We start from the raw sequence: 19605 nt of genomic DNA, 5'->3' as shown, positions 1-19605 counted from the left end.
TTGGGATTTTGTGATACAGGCTAGTCTCACTGGAGTTAGATGATATCTCAAAGTAGTTTTGATTTGCATTTCTCTGATGATTAAAGATGATGAGCATTTTTTCATATGTCTGAAGGCCATGCGCCTGTCTTCTTCAGAGAAGTTTCTCTTCAAGTCCCTTGCCCAGCCTGCAATGGGATCCCCTGTTCTTTTCTTGCTAATGCGTTTGAGTTCTCTGTGGATTCTGGTTATTAAACCTTTGACGGAGACATAACCTGCAAATATCTTCTCCCATTCTGAGGGCTGTTTGCTTGCTTTACTTACTGTGTTCTTGGCTGTGCAGAAGCTTTTTAGTTTGATCAAGTCCCAATAGCGTATTTTTGAAGCAGCTTCAATTGCCCGGGGGGTCCTTCTCATAAAAAACTCGCCCAACCCAATTTCTTCAAGGGTTTTCCCTATACTCTCTTCTAGTATTTTTATAGTTTCATGTCTTAGGTTTAAATCTTTAATCCAGTGAGAGTCTATCTTGGTTAATGGTGAGAGGTGTGGGTCCAGTTTCAGTCTTATACAGGTTGCCAGCCAGTTCACCCAGCACCATTTGTTAAATAGGGAATCTTTTCCCCATTGAATGTTTTTAATTGGCTTGTCAAAGATTAAATAACAGTAAGTAGCTGGATTCATCTCTTGGTTCTCTATTCTGTTCCAGACATCTACTTCTCTGTTTTTGTGCCAGTACCATACTGTTTTGATCACTATTGATTTGTAGTGTAGTCTGAGGTCTGGTAGCGTGATTCCTCCTGCTTTGTTTTTATTTCTGAGTAATGTCTTGGGTATTCGAGGTTTTTACTGATTCCATATAAAACGAAGTATTATTTTTTTCAAGATCTTTAAAGTATGAGAGTGGAGCTTTAATAGGGATTGCATTAAAATTGTATATTGCTTTAGGTAGTATGGACATTTTAACAATGTTGATTCTTCTCAGCCAGGAGCATGGTATGTTTTTCCATTTGTTAACATTTTCAGCCATTTCTTTTCTGTTAGATGAACACCCAAATATTTCATCTTCTTTGGCACTACTGTGAATGGAATGGAGTGCTTAACTTTTTTTCAGCTTGACTATTGTTGGTATATATAAACGCTACCGATTTATGAATGTTGATTTTTGTAACCTGAGACGCTGCTGTATTCCTTGATCACTTCTAAGAGTTTTGTAGTAGAATCCCTGGTGTTTTCCAGATATACAATCATATCATCTGCAAAGAGCGAAAGTTTGATCTGTTCTGACCCTATATGAATACCCTTGATTGCCTTTTCTTCCCTAATTGTGGTGGCTAAAACTTCCATTAGAATGTTAAAGAGCAGTGGAGACAATGGGCAGCCTTCTCTGGTTCCTGATCTGAGTGGAAATGATTTCAATTTAACTCCATTCAATACAATATTGGCTGTGGGTTTGCTGTAGATGGCCTCTATCAGTTTAAGAAATGTCCCTTCTCTACCAAGTTTCTTAAGTGTTCTGATCATGAAGGGATGCTGTACATTTTCAAAAGCTTTTTCTGCATCAGTTGAGAGAATCATATGGTCTGTGTTTTTTAATTTGTTTATGTGCTGAATTATACTTACAGATTTACATATATTGAACCAGCCTTGAGACACTGGGATAAAACTGACTTGGTCATGATGTATAATTTGTTTGATGTGTTGCTGCATTCTGTTTGTTAGGATCTTGTTGAATATTTTTGCATCTGTATTCATTAGTGATATTGGTCTGTAATTTTCTTTTCTTGTTGGGTCTTTTCCTGGTTTGGGGGTCAGGGTGATGTTTGCTTCATAGAACGTGTTGGGTAGTCTTCCTTCTTTTTCTACATTTTGGAACAGGTTGAGTAATGTAGGTACTAATTCCTCTTTAAAGGTTTTGTAGAATTCTGACGTGAAGCCATCTGGTCCCGGGCTTTTGTTTTTAGGAAGTTTTTGTATGGTTGATGCTATTTCAGAACTTGATATGGGCCTGTTCAACATTTTCACTTGATTCTGGCTAAGTCTTGGAAGGTGACGTGCTTCCAAGTATTGGTCAGTTTCCTTCAGATTTTCGTATTTATGAGAATAAAGTTTCTTGTAATACTCATTAAGGATTTTTTGAATTTATGTGGATTCTGTTTTTATTTCGTCTTTGTTGTTTCTGATTGAGGAGATTAGAGATTTTACTCTTTTTTTTCCTGGTTAGGTTAGCCAAAGGTTTATCTGTTTAATTGACCTTTTCAAAAAACCAACTTTTTGATTTATTGATCTGTTGTATTATTCTTTTGTTTTCAATTTCATTTAATTCTGCTCTAATTTTAGTTATTTCTTTTCTTCTACTGGGTTTGGGGTTGGAATGTTCTTTCTTTTCCAGTTGCTTGAGATGTCCCATTAAGTTGTTAACTTCCTCTCTTTCTGTTCTCTTGAGGAAGGCTTTTGCAATGCTATAAATTTCCCTCTTAGGACTGGCTTTGCCGTATCCCAGAGGTTCTGATAATTCGTGTCTTCATTGTTGTTTTGTTTAAAAAATTTGACAATTTCTGCCTTTCTGCCAGAGACGCCATCTTCCATTAATTCACCAAAATGACAAACACAAAGGGAAAGAGGAGCGGCACCCGATACATGTTCTCTAGGCCTTTTAGAGAACATGGAGTTGTTCCTTTGGCCACATTTATGCGAATCTACAAGAAAGGTGATATTGTAGACATCAAGGGAATGGGTACTGTTCTAAAAGGCATGCCACACAAATGTTACCATGGCAAAACTGGAAGAGTTTACAGTGTTACCCAGCATGCTGTTGGCATTGTTGTAAACAAACAAGTTAAGGGCAAGATCCTCGCGAAGAGGATTAATGTTCGTATTGAGCATATTAAGCAGTCTAAGAACCAAGATAGCTTCCTGAAACGTGTGAAGGAAAATGATCAGAAAAAGAAGGAAGCCAAAGAGAAAGGTACCTGGGTTCAACTGAGGCGCCTCCGCCACCCAGAGAAGCCCACTTTGTGAGAACTAACGGAAAGGAGCCTGAGCTCCTGAAACCCATTCCCTATGAATTCATGGCATGATAAGCATGTAACATAGCACATAGGAGTACTAGTGGACCCATGTTTTTAGGAGCAAGAACCTATTTATTCCCCATAAGCTCATGGCATAATATGTGTACAGCATAGCACACAGGATAACGAATAGTCCCCATGTAACAGTGATACAAGGTGCTGGGACCTATTTCCCATGAATTCAAAAGTCAATCAACTCTTTGTCACATTAAATGGCAAGGTGCCTCCCTGAGCTGCTGGAACCTCTTCCCCTATGAATTCATGGCATGGTAGATACAAATAATAGCATAAAAATGTTTCTTGTTCATTCACTACAAGTGTGGTTTTTTCCCCCCAAGGAATTATTAAAGCAAATTTTAATGTGTCCTGAAAAAAAAAAAGAAAAAAATTTGGCAATTTCCTTCTTAATCTCGTCTCTGACCCAGTTATCATTCAGCATAAGGTTATTTAACTTCCATGTTTTTGTAAGTGTATTCAGATTCCTGTTGTTACTGAGCTCAACTTTTATTCCGTGGTGGTCCGAGAAGATGCAAGGAATAATTTCTATTCCTTTAAATTTACTGAGGTTAGAGTTGTGACCTAAGATATGATTGATATTAGTGTATGTTTTGTGGGCTGATGAGAAGTATGAGTATTCAGTTTTGTTGGGATGAAATGTTCTGTAGATGTCTGCTAAATTCAAATGTTGGATGGTTAGGTTTAAATCTAAAATTTCTTTGCTCAGCTTCTTATTGGAGGATCTATCCAGCACTTCCAAAGGAGTGTTGAAATCTCTGACTCTTATGGAGCTGAGGGAAATCAAGTTGCTCATGTCTGTTAGATTTTCTCTTATAAATTGAGGCACATTCTGGGTAGGTGTATAAATATTAATAATTGAAATCTCATCATGTGAGTATTACCCTTAACAAATATGTAGTGACCATTCTTATCTTTCTTTACTTTTGTTGGTTTAAAGCCTATTGTGTCAGCGAATAGAATTGCAACACCTACTTTTTTCTGATTACCATTTGCCTGAAATATGGATGACCATTTTTTCACCCTGAGTCTTTATTTGTCTTTTAAGGTAAGATGTGACTCTTGTATGCAGCAAATATCTGGCCTGAGTTTTTGTATCCAATCAGCTAACCTGTGTCCCTTTAGAGGACAGTTTAAGTCATTCACATTAATGGAGAATATTGATAAGTCTGGTAAAATTTTGGGTATCGAGTTTTTCGAAAATCCAGTGGACATTTTTAATTCTTTCGCCAGGGTGGAAGTTGGAGTTTGATCAAAAGTTTCTGAGTGAGTTTACTTTTGTGGTAGAGGATTGTGCTGGTCATTATGGAGGATAGGTCTGAGAATATCCTGAAGAGCTGGTTTGGTTATGGCAAATTTCTTGAACATATGAATGTCATTAAAGTATTTAATTTCTCCATCGTAAATGAAACTCAGTTTAGCTGGATACAGGATCCGGGGTTGAAAGTTATTTTGCTTTAGGAGCTTAAAAGTCGATGACCACTCTCTTCTGGCTGAAAAGTTTCAACAGAGAGATCTGCAGTCATTCTAATATTCTTCCCTTTGTAGGTATTGGGTTTCTTACGTCTTGCTGCTTTCAGAATTTTCTCCTTCATATTAACTTTAGCGAAGTTAATTATGATATGCCTGGGGGATGTCTTATTCGGATTGAGTCGTGCTGGGGTTCTGAAACTGCATCTGAATTTCAGAATCTCTTGGCATGTCTCAAAATTCTCTTTCATAATTTCATGGAGAAGGGCCTCTGTGCCTAGCAAGGCCACTTCATCACTTTCAGGGATTCCGATGAGGCAGATATTAGCCTTCTTCGAATTATCCCAGAGCTCTCTGAGAGAACGATCCGTTTTTGCTCTCCATTTGTCTTCCTCTTGGAGAGTTTGGGAGCGTTCAAAGGCTTTGTCAGAAATCCTTTCTTCTGCTTGCTTCACTGTGTTACTGAGGGATTCTACTGTATTTTTCAGATCTTTGAGGGCTGCAAATTCTTGCTTCAGTGCATCAAAATCTTTGGTGGTTTTGTCTTTAAATTCGTAAAATTCTTGAGACAACTTTTGAATTTCTCGTCCAATTGCTAATTCCCACTTTTGAATTGCTGCTCGAATTTCTAATTCCAAATTTTCCTCCATGTTCTTAATCTTGTTTGCAATCCAAATTCTGAATTCGATTTCTGACATCTCGGCCAGCTGTTTATGAATAGGATCTTACATCTGCCATATCTTTCTTTGGGGGAGGGGTGGTTGATGTATTCTGGTAATTCATTTTACCAGAGTTTTTCTGCTGATTCCGCCCCATGATTGTTTTACACCGTTTGATTTTTCCCCTGGAGCTTTGTCGAGGGCCCGTACAGTACTATAGCCTGAGAAAGTGCGGACCTGTTTGGTGTGGTGGGGCTAAGTGGTTCTGTCTTGTTTTCAGCTGGTCTCTGTTCGACCCTAGTGAAACAGTTTCTCTGGGCTGGAGTCTCTGCTTTGGAGAAATACCAGCAATTAAGTCACCCCGCCCCCCACAGGCAACAATTGGGAAAGGAAAATCAAACCTTCCTACAACCACGCACCCAGGGCACTACCTGAATAGTCCTCGGGAGATTTGCTCAGTTCAAAAGGTCCTAATCAATTGTCTCAGTCAGCACCTGTCTCAGCTGGGAGATTTTCAAATGTCTCTGGCAACTGTATTGCAGGGGTCTGTGACTACTCTGATATGGCTTTCTCTAGTGCTCCGTGGAGTCAGGAGGACCCACCCAGCAAATAGATCAGTCTAGGAAGGTTGATGCCTCCTTCCCCACCTTGCACCTCTGTCACACCAAGTCACTGATAGTCCCACAGGGCTTTGACCCATTTGCCTGTAGTGAATAGATATTCCAGGGGTTTGCACCTGCCTGAATCATAAGGAAATCTATTTCTGCTCAGCCAGGCCATGGCGCTCTGCCTCTATCTAGCAGGGGGAGGTGAGGCCTGACAACCTTGGGCGCTTGATGGAGGCTGGGGTGTGTTCACTCAGTTCCAGTCCCGCCCCTGATTGATGTTACTAACAGAACAGAACAACTTTGCGGGAATTTGTTCCTATTGCTGCTGAATTCACCTGCAGAAGAGAAGCTGTTTTGAGTTCTCAGAGGCAGTGCCTCAGGCCCTGTCTTTGCTCCTGCAGGTTTGTATTCAGTTACCTGTCAGTTCTAGCCTCCTGTCTTCCTTTGTCTATAGGCTGACTATCCCCTGAGGGCTTGGTGCGTCTTAGGCTTAGTAATAAGGTCTTCTGAGTCAGCCCCGCCCTGTGAACTTCCCTGTTCTGCTCGTGCGTTTTTAGTCCCTGTGCTCCACCCTGGCTGTTACTGCCTCAGGCAAACACCTTACTCACTGGGCCTGCATTTCTGTCCCAGATGTGTTCTGTGGTGGTTGCCACCTGAGTAGATGCCTGGCCTCCTCTGGTTGCCCAGGGATACAGGGGGTGTGACTTCAGAATATCTGGGAGTTAGCCCTATTGTTGCTAAATATGGGTGCTGCTCTCTGCCTTAGGGCACCGCTGCTCTGGTGTTGTTCCCTCTCAGCCAACTGTCCTCTCCTCACTCCCATGTGGCATAATCAGCACTCACCAGCTGCAGTTTAGGCCCTGTCCATACCCCTTGAGAAATCACCCAAGAATGTGGACTCCTGGGGGACAGGCGTCCAGACCTCAGAGTGAGAGTAGAGGGGAGTGCTGGGAGCTCAGAGTTTCAGATAGAGAATATATACGGTTTTATGCCTGGTAGGAGTATGCCGTGGCACCCTAATAGGGGAGGTAGGTCTAGTTTTTAGAGTGTCTGTCCCGTGGAGTGTAGTGGGAGGACCTTTGAACTCTGCTTGTTTGTTTGTAGGGCACTCCGAGCCGTTCTCATGGGGGAGGGTACTTCTGTCCGCTTTGTGATGGATTTTGTACCTTTTGTTTGTATCCTTGGGGTCACAGCTAGCCTCAGCGGGGTTGATGTGTGTTCTTCAACCTTCTCTCTTGGTGCAGCTCAAATCCACCAAGTTACTTGCTTAATTTCTGTCCTTTAACTCCCCTTCTGGACAGAAGCCTCTGTGGAAAGATGCCTTCAGTAAGCCATCTTGTCTCTGCTCCCCATTTTTAAGACTTTAAGAGAAAAATCTCCTATACCCGTTTAGTTGGTTTGGGAGAGAAGTAGTAATAAATGCATATATCAAATATGAATTTATCAGCATTTCTCACAGTAATTTCTAAGGCTATGACTTGTTTGGTATAGCTAGAACATAAGAGTCAGTATGGAGGTGTGTATGGAAGATGGACAGGAAAGCTAAAAGAGCATTTCTTGAAGTTCAGAGAAAAAACTATAGTTATTTTTATGTTAGAAAAATAATTGGGGTACCACTGGGGATATTGGTTTGGAATGGGGGTAAAACTACAGTTAAGGAGACTAATTAGGAGACTCTGCTAGGCGTGAAAAAGATGATGAGGACCTGAATTAAAACTGTGGAAATATAGGGAAAGATTTAAAAATATTAAAGAGATAGGCTTAAGGATTATTTAGATGTGGGGTGAGAAAGAAGAAGAACCAGGAGGTGATTGGGATATAATTTATCACTAGTTAGATAGTGGTTCATGTCACTTGAGTTAGGAATTGTGGGATGAGGAACTGTTTTTTTAGGTTGACAGTGAGAGAGTTCAGTATTAGAGTTTGAGATGCCTTCTATTGATGATGTCCTTATAGTCATTTGATTGTGTGGAGTTCACAGTTGGGTTGGACATAAAAGGTTTGGAAGTCATCACTGTGTTTCTGGAATGGGAGAGGAGAGCCAAGGACAGTACCCAGAGAAAGGCCAATACAGGGCACTCTTCTTTTTTCCTTAACTTAAAAAAATAAAAATTCTGTTAAGAGGAATTTTCAAAGATTGTATACAGATTCTAGGTATTCTTTACCCAGTTTCTCCTTAACATCTTTTGTACTTATCATACAATTATCACTATTTGATTTCCCCTTTTTTAATCATTTCCAGTAGTTTTTCAAATAACTGATCCAGTTATTTCTGAACTTTGAAGAACCAGGAGGTGACTGGGATATAATTTATCACTAGTTAGATAGTGGTTCATGTCACTTGAGTTAGGAATTGTGGGATGAGGAACTGTTTTTTTAGGTTGACAGTGAGAGAGTTCAGTATTAGAGTTTGAGATGCCTTCTATTGATGATGTCCTTATAGTCATTTGATTGTGTGGAGTTCACAGTTGGGTTGGACATAAAAGGTTTGGAAGTCATCACTGTGTTTCTGGAATGGGAGAGGAGAGCCAAGGACAGTACCCAGAGAAAGGCCAATACAGGGCACTCTTCTTTTTTCCTTAACTTAAAAAAATAAAAATTCTGTTAAGAGGAATTTTCAAAGATTGTATACAGATTCTAGGTATTCTTTACCCAGTTTCTCCTTAACATCTTTTGTACTTATCATACAATTATCACTATTTGATTTCCCCTTTTTTAATCATTTCCAGTAGTTTTTCAAATAACTGATCCAGTTATTTCTGAACTTTGAAGAACCAGGAGGTGACTGGGATATAATTTATCACTAGTTAGATAGTGGTTCATGTCACTTGAGTTAGGAATTGTGGGATGAGAAACTATTTTTTTAGGTCGACAATGAGAAAGCTGTAGACACTATTGTAGACAATGTCTTATAGTTACTGTGGACCCAAAGAGTATTCACATTTACTTAAAGCTGCCTGTCAGGAATTAGACACATCCTTTAGCCTCTATATTATAAAGTATTAAATTTCTTCAAGCTGTAATACATTGACTACCTTCCTAGATTTTTTTTCCTTGGAGCCATGGAAATGGCTAAAAATAGAATAAAAACTTTGAAAAAGATTTTTTTTTTTTTTTTTTTAAATAGTCTCAAGCTGTTGCCCTAGGTAGAATGCCATGACATCACAGCTCACAGCAACCTCAAACTCTTGGACTTAAGCAATTCTCTTGCCTTTGCTTCCCAAGTAGCTGGGACTACAGGGCCTGGCTATTTTTCTTGTTGCGGTTGTCATTATTGTTTTAGCTGGTCCGGGCTGGGTTCGAACCTGTCAGCCTCGGTGTATGTGGCTACTGCCCTACTCACTGAGCTACAGGTACCGCCTGAAAATGACTTTTAATGAAAAAAAATTTTTTTTTATTGTTTCTGTGCGCTTGGGCAGGCAGGCTGGAGCAGAACAGCAGGTGGGGAAAACACACCAGCTGACAGTGAAAGTCATGGTGCAGTGTTTTGGTTTCATAGTTTCACAAGTCCTCCCCTTCAGAACTAGCTTGAGTTAAATACAGCTCACATGGCAGTTAATTTTAAGTTTTTTTTTGTTTTTTTTTTAAATTCAGATTATTAAGATGGTACATAAGAATTTATTACATAGTTTGCTTTTGTAAGGTTAAAGTCCAAGTTGTAGCTATGTCCATCACCCAGGAACTGTGCAGTATGGACTCAGGAAAAAAACCATATAGCCAATGCGATTATACATAATAAGAGCAAATCTGGAGACATCACTTCACCAGGCTTCAGGTTGTAGTGATCAAAACAGCATGGTACTGTCCTGAAAACAGAGATGTAGACCTATGGAGAAAAGAACAGCGAATCCAGAGATGAAATGAGCCCATATTGCCATCTGATCTTTGACAAACCAAACCACAGCATACACTAGGGAAAGAGTCCCTATTCAGTCTGGTCAGAGTGCAGTGGGTTTCATAACTAAGTGATCACAACCAGTTATAGATTCCTTTGTTCCTTTCCCACCACTTCACATGACTATTAAGAAGAAAAATAAAGAGTCTCTATTGAATAAATGGTGCTGGGAGAACTGGTTAGCCACACGTAAAAGATTGAGGCAGTTAACAGGGTTAACTAGGAGAGTCTTTATGCATTTAGCAATTCATTATTTTAGGTTTGCTAATGCTGGCATATTTTGCTTATTGGTATATGTATTTAAGTAAGTAGATAAAATTTTAATTTTCCAAGGAAATTCTAAATCTACTTCATAATCAAAATGAACTTGACTAATATTTCTTAATGTTCTTTCTTTTTTTGTTCCATAAAATATTGAACTTTGGAGAGCAAAATTGAACTGAGTTTTAAGACACAGTTGTTTACCTTTCACAAATAGTTTTTGTTATAGAAAGGGCCAAACTTACACTTACCAGTTAAGGATAAACTTAATGTATTCCCACTGAAGTGTTTGTGCCCCACTGGTAAAGACTGAACTGAAAGATATATTGAATCTTAAAAAGGTGACCTTATGGAAGCAAAGAATAGAGTGATGTTTGCCTAGAGCTGGGAGAAATATCTTGGGCAAAGTATACAAGTTTCACTTAGAATGAATAAATTCTGAAGATTGAATGTGCAGCATGGTGACTATCTTTAATAATTATTATACACTTGAAAGTTGCAAAAAAAGAGATTGAATTTAGTATATATAGGCCATCAAAAGGGGATGTGTATATTTTGTGGCATTGTAATTTGCTGTAAGTTATAATGGCATTTGAAATACTTCTTAGTGAGGAGGTTTTTGGTAGCTTATTTGATTTCCTTTCTTTGTTATTGGATTATAGGTATTATTATGGTTTAAAGGTAGACTTTTGATGCTTTGGTTTTCTTTCAAAGTTTTATAGTGTGATATATACTGAATCAACTTCCCTAATACAGTAATTAGGTAAACTAGAATTTTAGATTAAACTCCCTCACCTTCCATCTTTTCATTCTTGGCTCATTAAAAATATTAACAAAAGTACTGCATTTAAAAATGTACATCTTTTTTAATAAAAAAATGTAAAAAGCAAAAATTTCCATTTACCTTCTTCCAAGCATCTTTTTTCCCTTCTCCTATCTAACTAGCATCAACACTTTTTGTTTCCAGAAACATTTATATGCATGTATCTGCCAATACAGATATGTAGATTTTTTTTTTTCTTTTTTTTTGTAGAGACAGAGTCTCACTGTACCGCCCTCAGGTAGAGTGCCATGGCGTCACACAGCTCACAGCAACCTCCAACTCTTGGGCTTACGTGATTCTCTTGCCTCAGCCTCTCAAGCAGCAGGGACTACAGGCGCCCGCCACAACGCCCAGCTATTTTTTTGTTGCAGTTTGGCCTGCACTGGGTTTGAACCCGCCACCCTTGGCATATGGGGCCGGTGCCCTACTCACTGAGCCACAGACGCCGCCCCAGATATGTAGATATTTTTAAAAAATTCTTCGACATGTGGAATTGTTATACATCCTGTACATTTTAAATCCAATTTGTAATTAGTTTTGAATTTTTTTCATTCCATGCCAAATCTTTTATGGCTATTTGGTATTCCACAATATGGAAGTTCTATAATTTAATTGTCTTACTGTTGAGCACGTAGGCTGGGTTCATTTAGATTATTTTGGTGAGAGTGTTTGTAGAATTTAAAATATCAGTATTTATAGCTCTTCAGTAGTCACAGGGAGGGGAAAATAACTATTTCTTATACGTGGAATCTCTTAAAATGTATAGATATATGTGGCCTTGTCATATATATATATATATATGGCATATAAATGTGTATGTGTGTGTGTATGTATATATATATATGTATATATATACTGCCATTAGGCAATTAAATAGTGTTTTTGGATTTTTGCTTTCCAATTTTAAATACAACTAACTTTGTTTTACTGTTGTTTATAATTAGGACCATCCTTAAAATATCTGATTTTTTGTTTATAAATTGGTTTTAGAGCTTTTATATGAGAGCTGATTTTTTGGTGGGGTGGGACTTAGAGTACTTTATTATAAGTTTTATTTATACTTCCCATAGGGATTAGGAGCAGACAGCAAGAACCTGTACCCTTTCCTGCTCCCAATTATTCAACTGAGTACAGATGTTTCCCAGCCTCCACATGTTTATCTTCTGGAAGATGGTTTAGAATTATGGTAAGAGGAAAAACTTGATACCATGGGTCTTATTTTTTTTCGTGGCCTTCCCTACTCTCATGCCAATAAAGTAAAGGTCATGTACCAGGGCTCTGAATACTCAGCCTTTAAAAATGAAAATGTAAAATTGGTGTCTCCAAACTGGGTAATACAACAGCTCTTTCTCTTTTTTGGCAGCTGTTACTCAGTATAAGCTTACATAGACAAAGTAAAGGGGGAAATTCCAGTAAGCAATCAGCTGCATTTCACTTTTTGGAATTTGGCATGTAAAATGGGGAACTTGATAAAATTTCAAACTAAAAAATTGACTTAAAGTTTTCATTCTGTTAAATGAGATGTTTTGGAGGATATTGAAGCATTATTTTATTTCAGCCTCTTACTATTTTACCCTGTAAATACTGAGATAATATTTCTCACCTCCAAATGCCAGTGCTTACAGTCTTGATTTATTGTTTTACTGCGTAATATGTAGTATTAAGAGGTTAAATAAAAAAACAGCACAACTCTGCTTCTGTGGCAGCTCAGTGTCATGAATGTTTATTGATTGCCCACTGTGTGTAAAGAACTGTGCTAGAAAATGCTTTTGTTTTATCAAGCTCATCTTAGTGATGACGACAGTTTTCTTCAGAGAAAATTTTTCTGTAATACATGAAAGGTTTAAAATTCCCAGTATATAAATTGACTATTAGAATTTAAAAAGGAAATCATAGAAATTAATCAGAAAAAATTGAACATTTCTTTTTTTTATTGTTAAATCATAGCTATGTATATTTGTGCAATTGGAGTACAATGTTCTGGTTTCATATACAATCTGAAATATTCTCATCAAATTGTTCAACGTAGCCTTCATGGCATTTTCTTAGTTATTGTATGTAGACATTTGTATTCTGCATTTAGTAGGTTTCGCCTGTACCCATTCTAAGATGCACTATAGGTGTGGCCCACCCATTACCCTCCCTCCACCCTGACTTCCCCCTTCCGTTCCCCTTCCTTGGCCCTTTCCCCATATTCTTGTGCTATAGTTGGGTTATAGCCTATCATATGAAAGTTATAAATTAGCTTCATAGTAGGGCTGAGTACACTGTATACTTTTTCTTCCATTCTTGAGATACTTTGCTAAGGAGAATATGTTCCAGCTCCATCCATGTAAGCATGAAAGAGATAAAGTCTCCATCTTTCTTTAAGACTACATAATATTCCATGGTATACATGTACCACAATTTGCTAGTCCATTCGTGGGTTGATGAGGACTTGGGCTTCTTCCATGACTTAGCAATTATGAATTGGGCTGCAATAAACATTCTGGTACAGAGGTCTTTGTTATATTGTGATTTTTGGTCTTCTGGGTATAAACCTAGTAAAGGAATTATAGGATCGAATGGCAGGTCTGTTTTTAGATCTCTAAGTATTCTCCAAACATCCTTCCAAAAGGAACATATTAGTGTGCATTCCCACCAGCAGTGTAGAAGTGTACCCTTTTCTCCGCATCCACGTCAACATCTCTGGTTTTGGGATTTTGTTCTGTGAGCTACTCTTACTGGGGTTAGGTGATATCTCAAAGTAGTTTTGATTTGCATTTCTCTGATGATTAAAGATGATGAGCTTTTTTACATATGTCTGTAGATTGTTCTGTCTTCTTTAGAGAAGTATCTCTTCAAGTCCTTTGCCCACCCTGAGGTGGAATCACTTGTTCTTTTCTTGCTAGTGCGTTTGAGTTCTCTGTGGGTTCTGGTTATTAAACCTTCATTGGAGGTATAACCTGCAAATATTTTCTCCCATTCTGAGGGCTTTCTGCTTGCTTTACTTACTATGTTCTTGGCTGTGCAGAAGCTTTTTAGTTTGATCAGGTCCCAGTAGTGTATTTTTGATACTGCTTCAATTGCCTGGGGAGTCCTTCTCATAAAATATCACCCAGGCTGATTCCTTCAAGAGTTTTCCCTGCACTTTCTTCAAGTATTTTTATAGTTTCAAGTCTTAAGTTTAAATCTTTTATCCAGTGAGAGTCTATCTTAGTTAATGGTGAAAGGTGTGGGTCCCGTTTCAGTCTTTTACAGATGGCCAGCAAGTTCATCCAGCACCATTTGTTAAATAGGGAATCTTCCCCACTGAATATTTTTAATTGGCTTGTCAAAGATCAAATAACGGTAAGTAGCTGGATTCATCTCTTGGTTCTCTATTCTGTTCCAGACATCTACTTCTCTGTTTTTGTGCCAGTACCATGCTGTTTTGATCACTATCGATTTATAGTATAGTCTGAGGTCTGATAGCGTTATTCCTCCTGCTTTGTTTTTATTGCTGAGTAATGTTTTGGCTATTCGAGGTTTTTTTCTGATTCCATATAAAACGAAGTATTATTTTTTTCAATATCTTTAAAATATGACAGTGGAGCTTTGATAGGAATTGCATTAAAATTATATATTGCTTTGGGTAGTATAGACATTTTAACGATGTTGATTCTTCCCAGCCATGAGCATGATACGTTTTTCCATTTGTTAACATCTTCAGCTATTTCTTTTTTTAAAGTTTGATAGATCTCTTTGTAGAGATCTTTCACATCCTTTGTTCGATAAACTCCTAAATATTTCATGTTCTTTGGCACTACTGTGAAAGGAATAGAGTCCTTGACTGTTTTTTTGGCTTGGCTATTGCAGGTATATATAAAGGCTACAAATTTATGGGTGTTGATTTTGTCGCCTGAGACATTGCTATATTCCTTGATCACTTCTAAAAGTTTTGTAGTAGAATTCTTAGTGTTTTCCAGATATATGATCATGTCATCTGTGAAGAGTGAATGTTTGATCTCTTCTGACCCTATGTGGATACTCTTGATCGCCTTTCCTTCCCTAATTGCAATGGCTAAAACTTCCATTACAATGTTAAAGAGCAATGGAGACAATGGGCAACCTTGCCTGGTTCCTGATCTAAGTGGAAATGATTTAAATTTAACTCCATTCAATACAATATTGGCTGTGGGTTTGCTGTAGATGGCCTCTATCAGTTTAAGAAATGTCCCTTCTATACCAGTTTTCTTAAGTGTTCTGAACATGAAGGGATGCTGGATATTATCAACAGCTTTTTCTGCATCAATTGAGAGAATCATATGGTCTTTATTTTTTAGTTTATGTGCTGAATTACATTTATAGATTCACATATATTGAACCAGCCTTGAGAGCCTGGGATAAATCCCATTTGGTCATGGTGTATAATTTTTTGATGTGTTGTTGGATTCTGTTAGGATCTTGTTGAGTATTTTTGCATCAATATTCATTAGTGATATTGGTCTATAGTTTTCTTTTCTTGTTTGGTCTTTCTCTGGTTTAGGGATAAAGTTGATGTTTGCTTCATACAATATGTTGGGTAGTATTCCTTCTTCCTCTGTGTTTTGGAAGAGGTTTAGTAATATAGGTTCTAGTTCTTCTTTAAAGGTTTGGTAGAATTCTGACGTAAAGCCATCTGTTACTGGGCTTTTCTTTTTAGGGAGATTTTGTATAGTTGATGCTATTTCAGAACTTGATATGGGCCTATTCAACATTTCCACTTCGTTCTGGCTAAGTCTTGGTAGGTGGCGTACTTCCAAGTATTGGTCGATTTCTTTTAGATATTCATATTTCTGAGAGTAAAGTTTCTTATAATATTCATTAAGGATTTTTCGAATTTCTGAGGAGTCTGTTGTTATTTCACCTTTACCATTTCTGATTAATGAAATTAGAGATTTTACTCTTCTTTTCCTTGTTACGTTGGCTAAAGTTTTATCTATTTTATTGACCTTTTCAGGATACCAACTTTTTGATTTATTGATCTGTTGAATAATTCTTTTGTTTTCAATTTAATTAATTCTGCTCTAATTTTGGTTATTTCTTTTCTTCTGCTGGGTTTGGGGTTGGAATGTTCTTCCTTCTCCAGTTGCTTGAGATGTCCCATTAAGTTATTAACTTCCTCTCTTTCTGTTTTCTTGAGGAAGGCTTGCAGTGCTATAAATTTCCCTCTTTGGAAATTTTGCAGTATCCCAGAGGTTCTGATAATTCGTGTCTTGATTGTTGTTTTGTTCAAAAAATTTTGTGATTTCCTTCTTAATCTCGTCTATAACCCATCTATCCTTCAGCATAAGGTTGTTTAGCTTCCATGTTTTTGTAGGGATATGCAGGTTCCTATTGTTATTGAGTTCAATTTTTATTCCATGATGGTCTTAGAAGATGCAGGGAATAATTTCTATTTTTTTAAATTTGCTGAGGTTAGATTTGTGGCCTAGGATGTGGTCGATTTTGGAGTATGTTCCATGGGCTGATGAGAAGAATGTGTATTCAGGTTTGTAGGGATGAAATGTTCTAAAGATGTCTGTTAAGTCTACATGTTGAATGGTTAAGTTTAAATCTAAAATTTCTTTGCTTAGCTTCTTTTTGAAGGATCTATCGAGCACTGCTAAAGAGGTGTTAAAATCTCCAACTACTATGGAACTTGAGGAAATCAAGTTGCTCATGTCTGTTAGAGTTTCTGTTATAGATTGTGGTGTGTTCTGGTTCGGTGCATAAATATTAATAATTGAATTCTCATCGTATTAGTATTATCTTTAACAAATATGAAGTGTCAATCCTTAACCTTCCTTATTTTGGTCGGTTTAAAGCCTATTGCATCTGCAAATAGGGTTGCAACGCCTGCTTTTTTCTGCTTTCTATTTGCCTTCAGTATAGATGACCATCCCTTCACCTTGAGTCTATATTTGTCTTTTAATGTAAGATGCGATTCTTGTATGCAGCAGATATCTGGCTTGGGTTTTTGTATCCAGTCAGCCAACCTGTGCCTCCTTAGAGGACAATTTAAACCATTCACATTAATTGAGAATATTGATAAGACTTTCGAGAGTCTGGTGGACATTTTTATCCTTTTGCGGCTGTGGAATTTGGAGTTTGATCAAAATTTTCTGGGTGGGTTTACTTTTGTGGTGGAGGATTATGCTCGTTTTTATGGAGGATAGGTCTGAGAATATCCTGGAGAGCTGGTTTAGTTGTGGCAAATTTCTTCAACATGTGAATGTCATTAAAGTCTTTAATTTCTCCCTCATAAATGAAACTCAGTTTAGCTGGGTACAGTATCCTGGGTTGAAAGTTATTTTGTTTTAGGAGATTAAAAGTCTGTGACCATCCTCTTCTAGCTTGAAATGTTTCAGCAGAGAGATCTGCAGTTATTCTAATATTCTTCCCCTTGTAGGTAGTGGTATTCTTTCGTCTGGCAGCTTTCAGAATTTTCTCCTTCATATTAACTTTAGTGAAATTGATTATGATGTGTCTGGGGGATGTTGTATTCGGGTTGAGTTGTGCTGGAGTTCTGAAACTGCTATCTCAGTTTCAGAATCTCTTGGCATGTCTGGAAAGTTCTCTTTCATAATCTCATGGAGAAGAGACTCTGTGCCTTGTGAAGCCACTTCATCGCTTTCGGGGATCCCTATAAGACAAATACTGATTTCCTTCAAATTATCCCAGAGCTCTCTGAGAGAGTGATCTGTTTTTGCTCTCCATTTCTCTTCCTCTTTGAGAGTTTGGGAGTGTTCAAAAGATTCTACTGTGTTTCTCAGATTTTTTATTTTTGTATTTTTTTTATTTTTTTTTTTTGTTTTTTGTAGAGGCAGAGTCTCACTTTATGGCCCTTGGTAGAGTGCCATGGCATCACACAGCTCACAGGAACCTCCAGCTCCCGGGCTTAAGCGATTCTCTTGCCTCAGCCTCCCGAGTAGCTGGGACTACAGGCACCCGCCACAACGCCCAGCTATTTTTTGGTTGCAGTTCAGCCGGGGCCGGGTTTGAACCCGCCACCCTCGGTATATGGGGCCAGCGCCTTACCAACTGAGCCTCAGGCACTGCAACTTCTTGTCTCAATGTGTTAAAATCTTTGGTCATTTGGTTTGAATTCGTTGAATTCTTGAGACATCTTTTCGGTTACTGCCTCGAATTCTAATTTGATCGTATTTGCTATCCAGATTCAGAATTCGATTTCTGACATTTCAGCTATTTGTGCATGGGATCTTGTGCTTGTAGGGGGTGTTGATCTACTCTGATTATTCATATTTCCAGAGTTTTTCCCTTGATTTCTTCTCTTGATTTTTTTTCACCATTGCCTCTGGCCATCCTTAGAGTTGGGGTGGTGTCTCTCTGAGATTAGACCCCAGGGGGATCACTCTATTGTTGCTGGATCTTTGTAGGGAGTGACCCTTTGTAGCTGTACTGGGGCTGCCCCAGGCAGCGAGTTCCTGTTGTGGGAGCAGGGAGCAGCTCTGGAGTATGACACCCCTGGATCCAGCAACTGGGTGGTGGATGGTGCACATGGATCTGGGATTGCCTGGCTCCCAGTGACTTTGGCACAGAGGTCCCAAGGCTCCAGCTACCTCTGGCCAGGAGAAGGGCTCCAGGCAGAGGCAGGGAGGGCTCTGGAGGGCACACGGCTTCCAGAGTCCTTGGACAGACCAGTCTGGTAGGGAGTAAAGGAGGGAGGATGCGGGGTTGTGTGGCTCCCTGAGTTTCTGGTCAGGGCGTGGGGAGCCCCTGCGTGTGGGGTTGCCGATTCCGGCACTGCTCTTACCGGGGATGGGCGCAGCTCTTCCCGAGGGTGCTGATCGCGGGTCCCAGGGCAGCTCTTCTGGAGGTCCAGCGGGTGCCGATCCTGGTCCCAGCGCCGAACACTTCTTTTCCTCCCTTCCTCCTTGTATATCTTCCTCTCTTTCTTCCATTTTTCTTAGATGTCTAGGAATTAACAGTTTGGGCTCTTAGAAATAATTGTTGGTACAAATTAAAAATTAATGATCAGAATATTACATTCATGATTTTAAAACTTAACTAGTAAGATATTTATTAAGTTGCAATTTGGGTTCCTCATACTCTTTTTCTAGATTAAATTTTTCAACTTAAATGGTATCAGAAAGTTCGTTTGTAAACTGACATGTTGCTGAAATCTTTTCTATTCCTATATTTACTTTTGTGTAAGGGTGGATGTTTGTGGATCGGAGATTGGCAATCTTTTTTTGTAAAGGGCCAGACAGTAAATATTTTAGGCTGTCCAAGCCACAGTCTCCATTTGGAACTACTCAGCTCCTCTCGTAATGTTACAGAAGTCACCAAAAATACATAAAGAAGAGGTCGTGGCTGTGCCCCAAGTAAATGTTGATTATAGAAATAAGTATATGGGTTGAATTTAACCCATGAGCTATAATTTGCCAATCCCTGCTCTAGATAATAAATTAAACAGTCATCTCTGGCATCTGCATTTTTTTTGTGGCATAGCACTACACGATGCTGAATAATAGAAAAAATTTAAATATGATAAACTCAGACTTACAAATTTAATATATTATGCTTATTAAAGTGTAAAATTTTCAAAGGGTTACTAAATAGATACTAAAAATGTAATCTCTGTTAATGCTAATTTTCCCCCCATCCTTTATTTATATGTAAATGAAAACAATTAGGATGAATTTTTTTTTAAGAATTACTTAATTTTTTTTTTTTTTTTTTTTTTTTTTGTGGAGACAGAGTCTCACTTTATGGCCCTCGGTAGAGTGCCGTGGCCTCACACAGCTCACAGCAACCTCCAACTCCTGGGCTTAAGCCATTCTCTTGCCTCAGCCTCCCGAGTAGCTGGGACTACAGGCGCCCG

At 38.5% G+C, this 19605-nt stretch overlaps 1 protein-coding gene across 5 annotated transcripts in view; it reads left to right on the top strand.

Annotated features, from left to right (window-relative positions):
• Window positions 1-19605, top strand: part of IPO11 (importin 11) — a 232940-nt gene that overhangs the window by 104805 nt on the left and 108530 nt on the right. For all 5 annotated transcript variants that reach the window (XM_053589979.1, XM_053590000.1, XM_053589989.1 and 2 more), the window contains exon 21: window positions 11849-11964. In XM_053589979.1, the coding sequence (XP_053445954.1) occupies window positions 11849-11964 (116 nt within the window). The remainder of the gene's footprint in view (window positions 1-11848; window positions 11965-19605) is intronic.

The sequence above is a fragment of the Nycticebus coucang genome, chromosome 1, assembly GCF_027406575.1.
Source record: "Nycticebus coucang isolate mNycCou1 chromosome 1, mNycCou1.pri, whole genome shotgun sequence".
Taxonomy (NCBI): Eukaryota; Metazoa; Chordata; class Mammalia; order Primates; family Lorisidae; genus Nycticebus; species Nycticebus coucang.
Note: the sequence above shows the minus strand (reverse complement) of the source record. Positions and strands in the feature narration are given on the sequence as shown.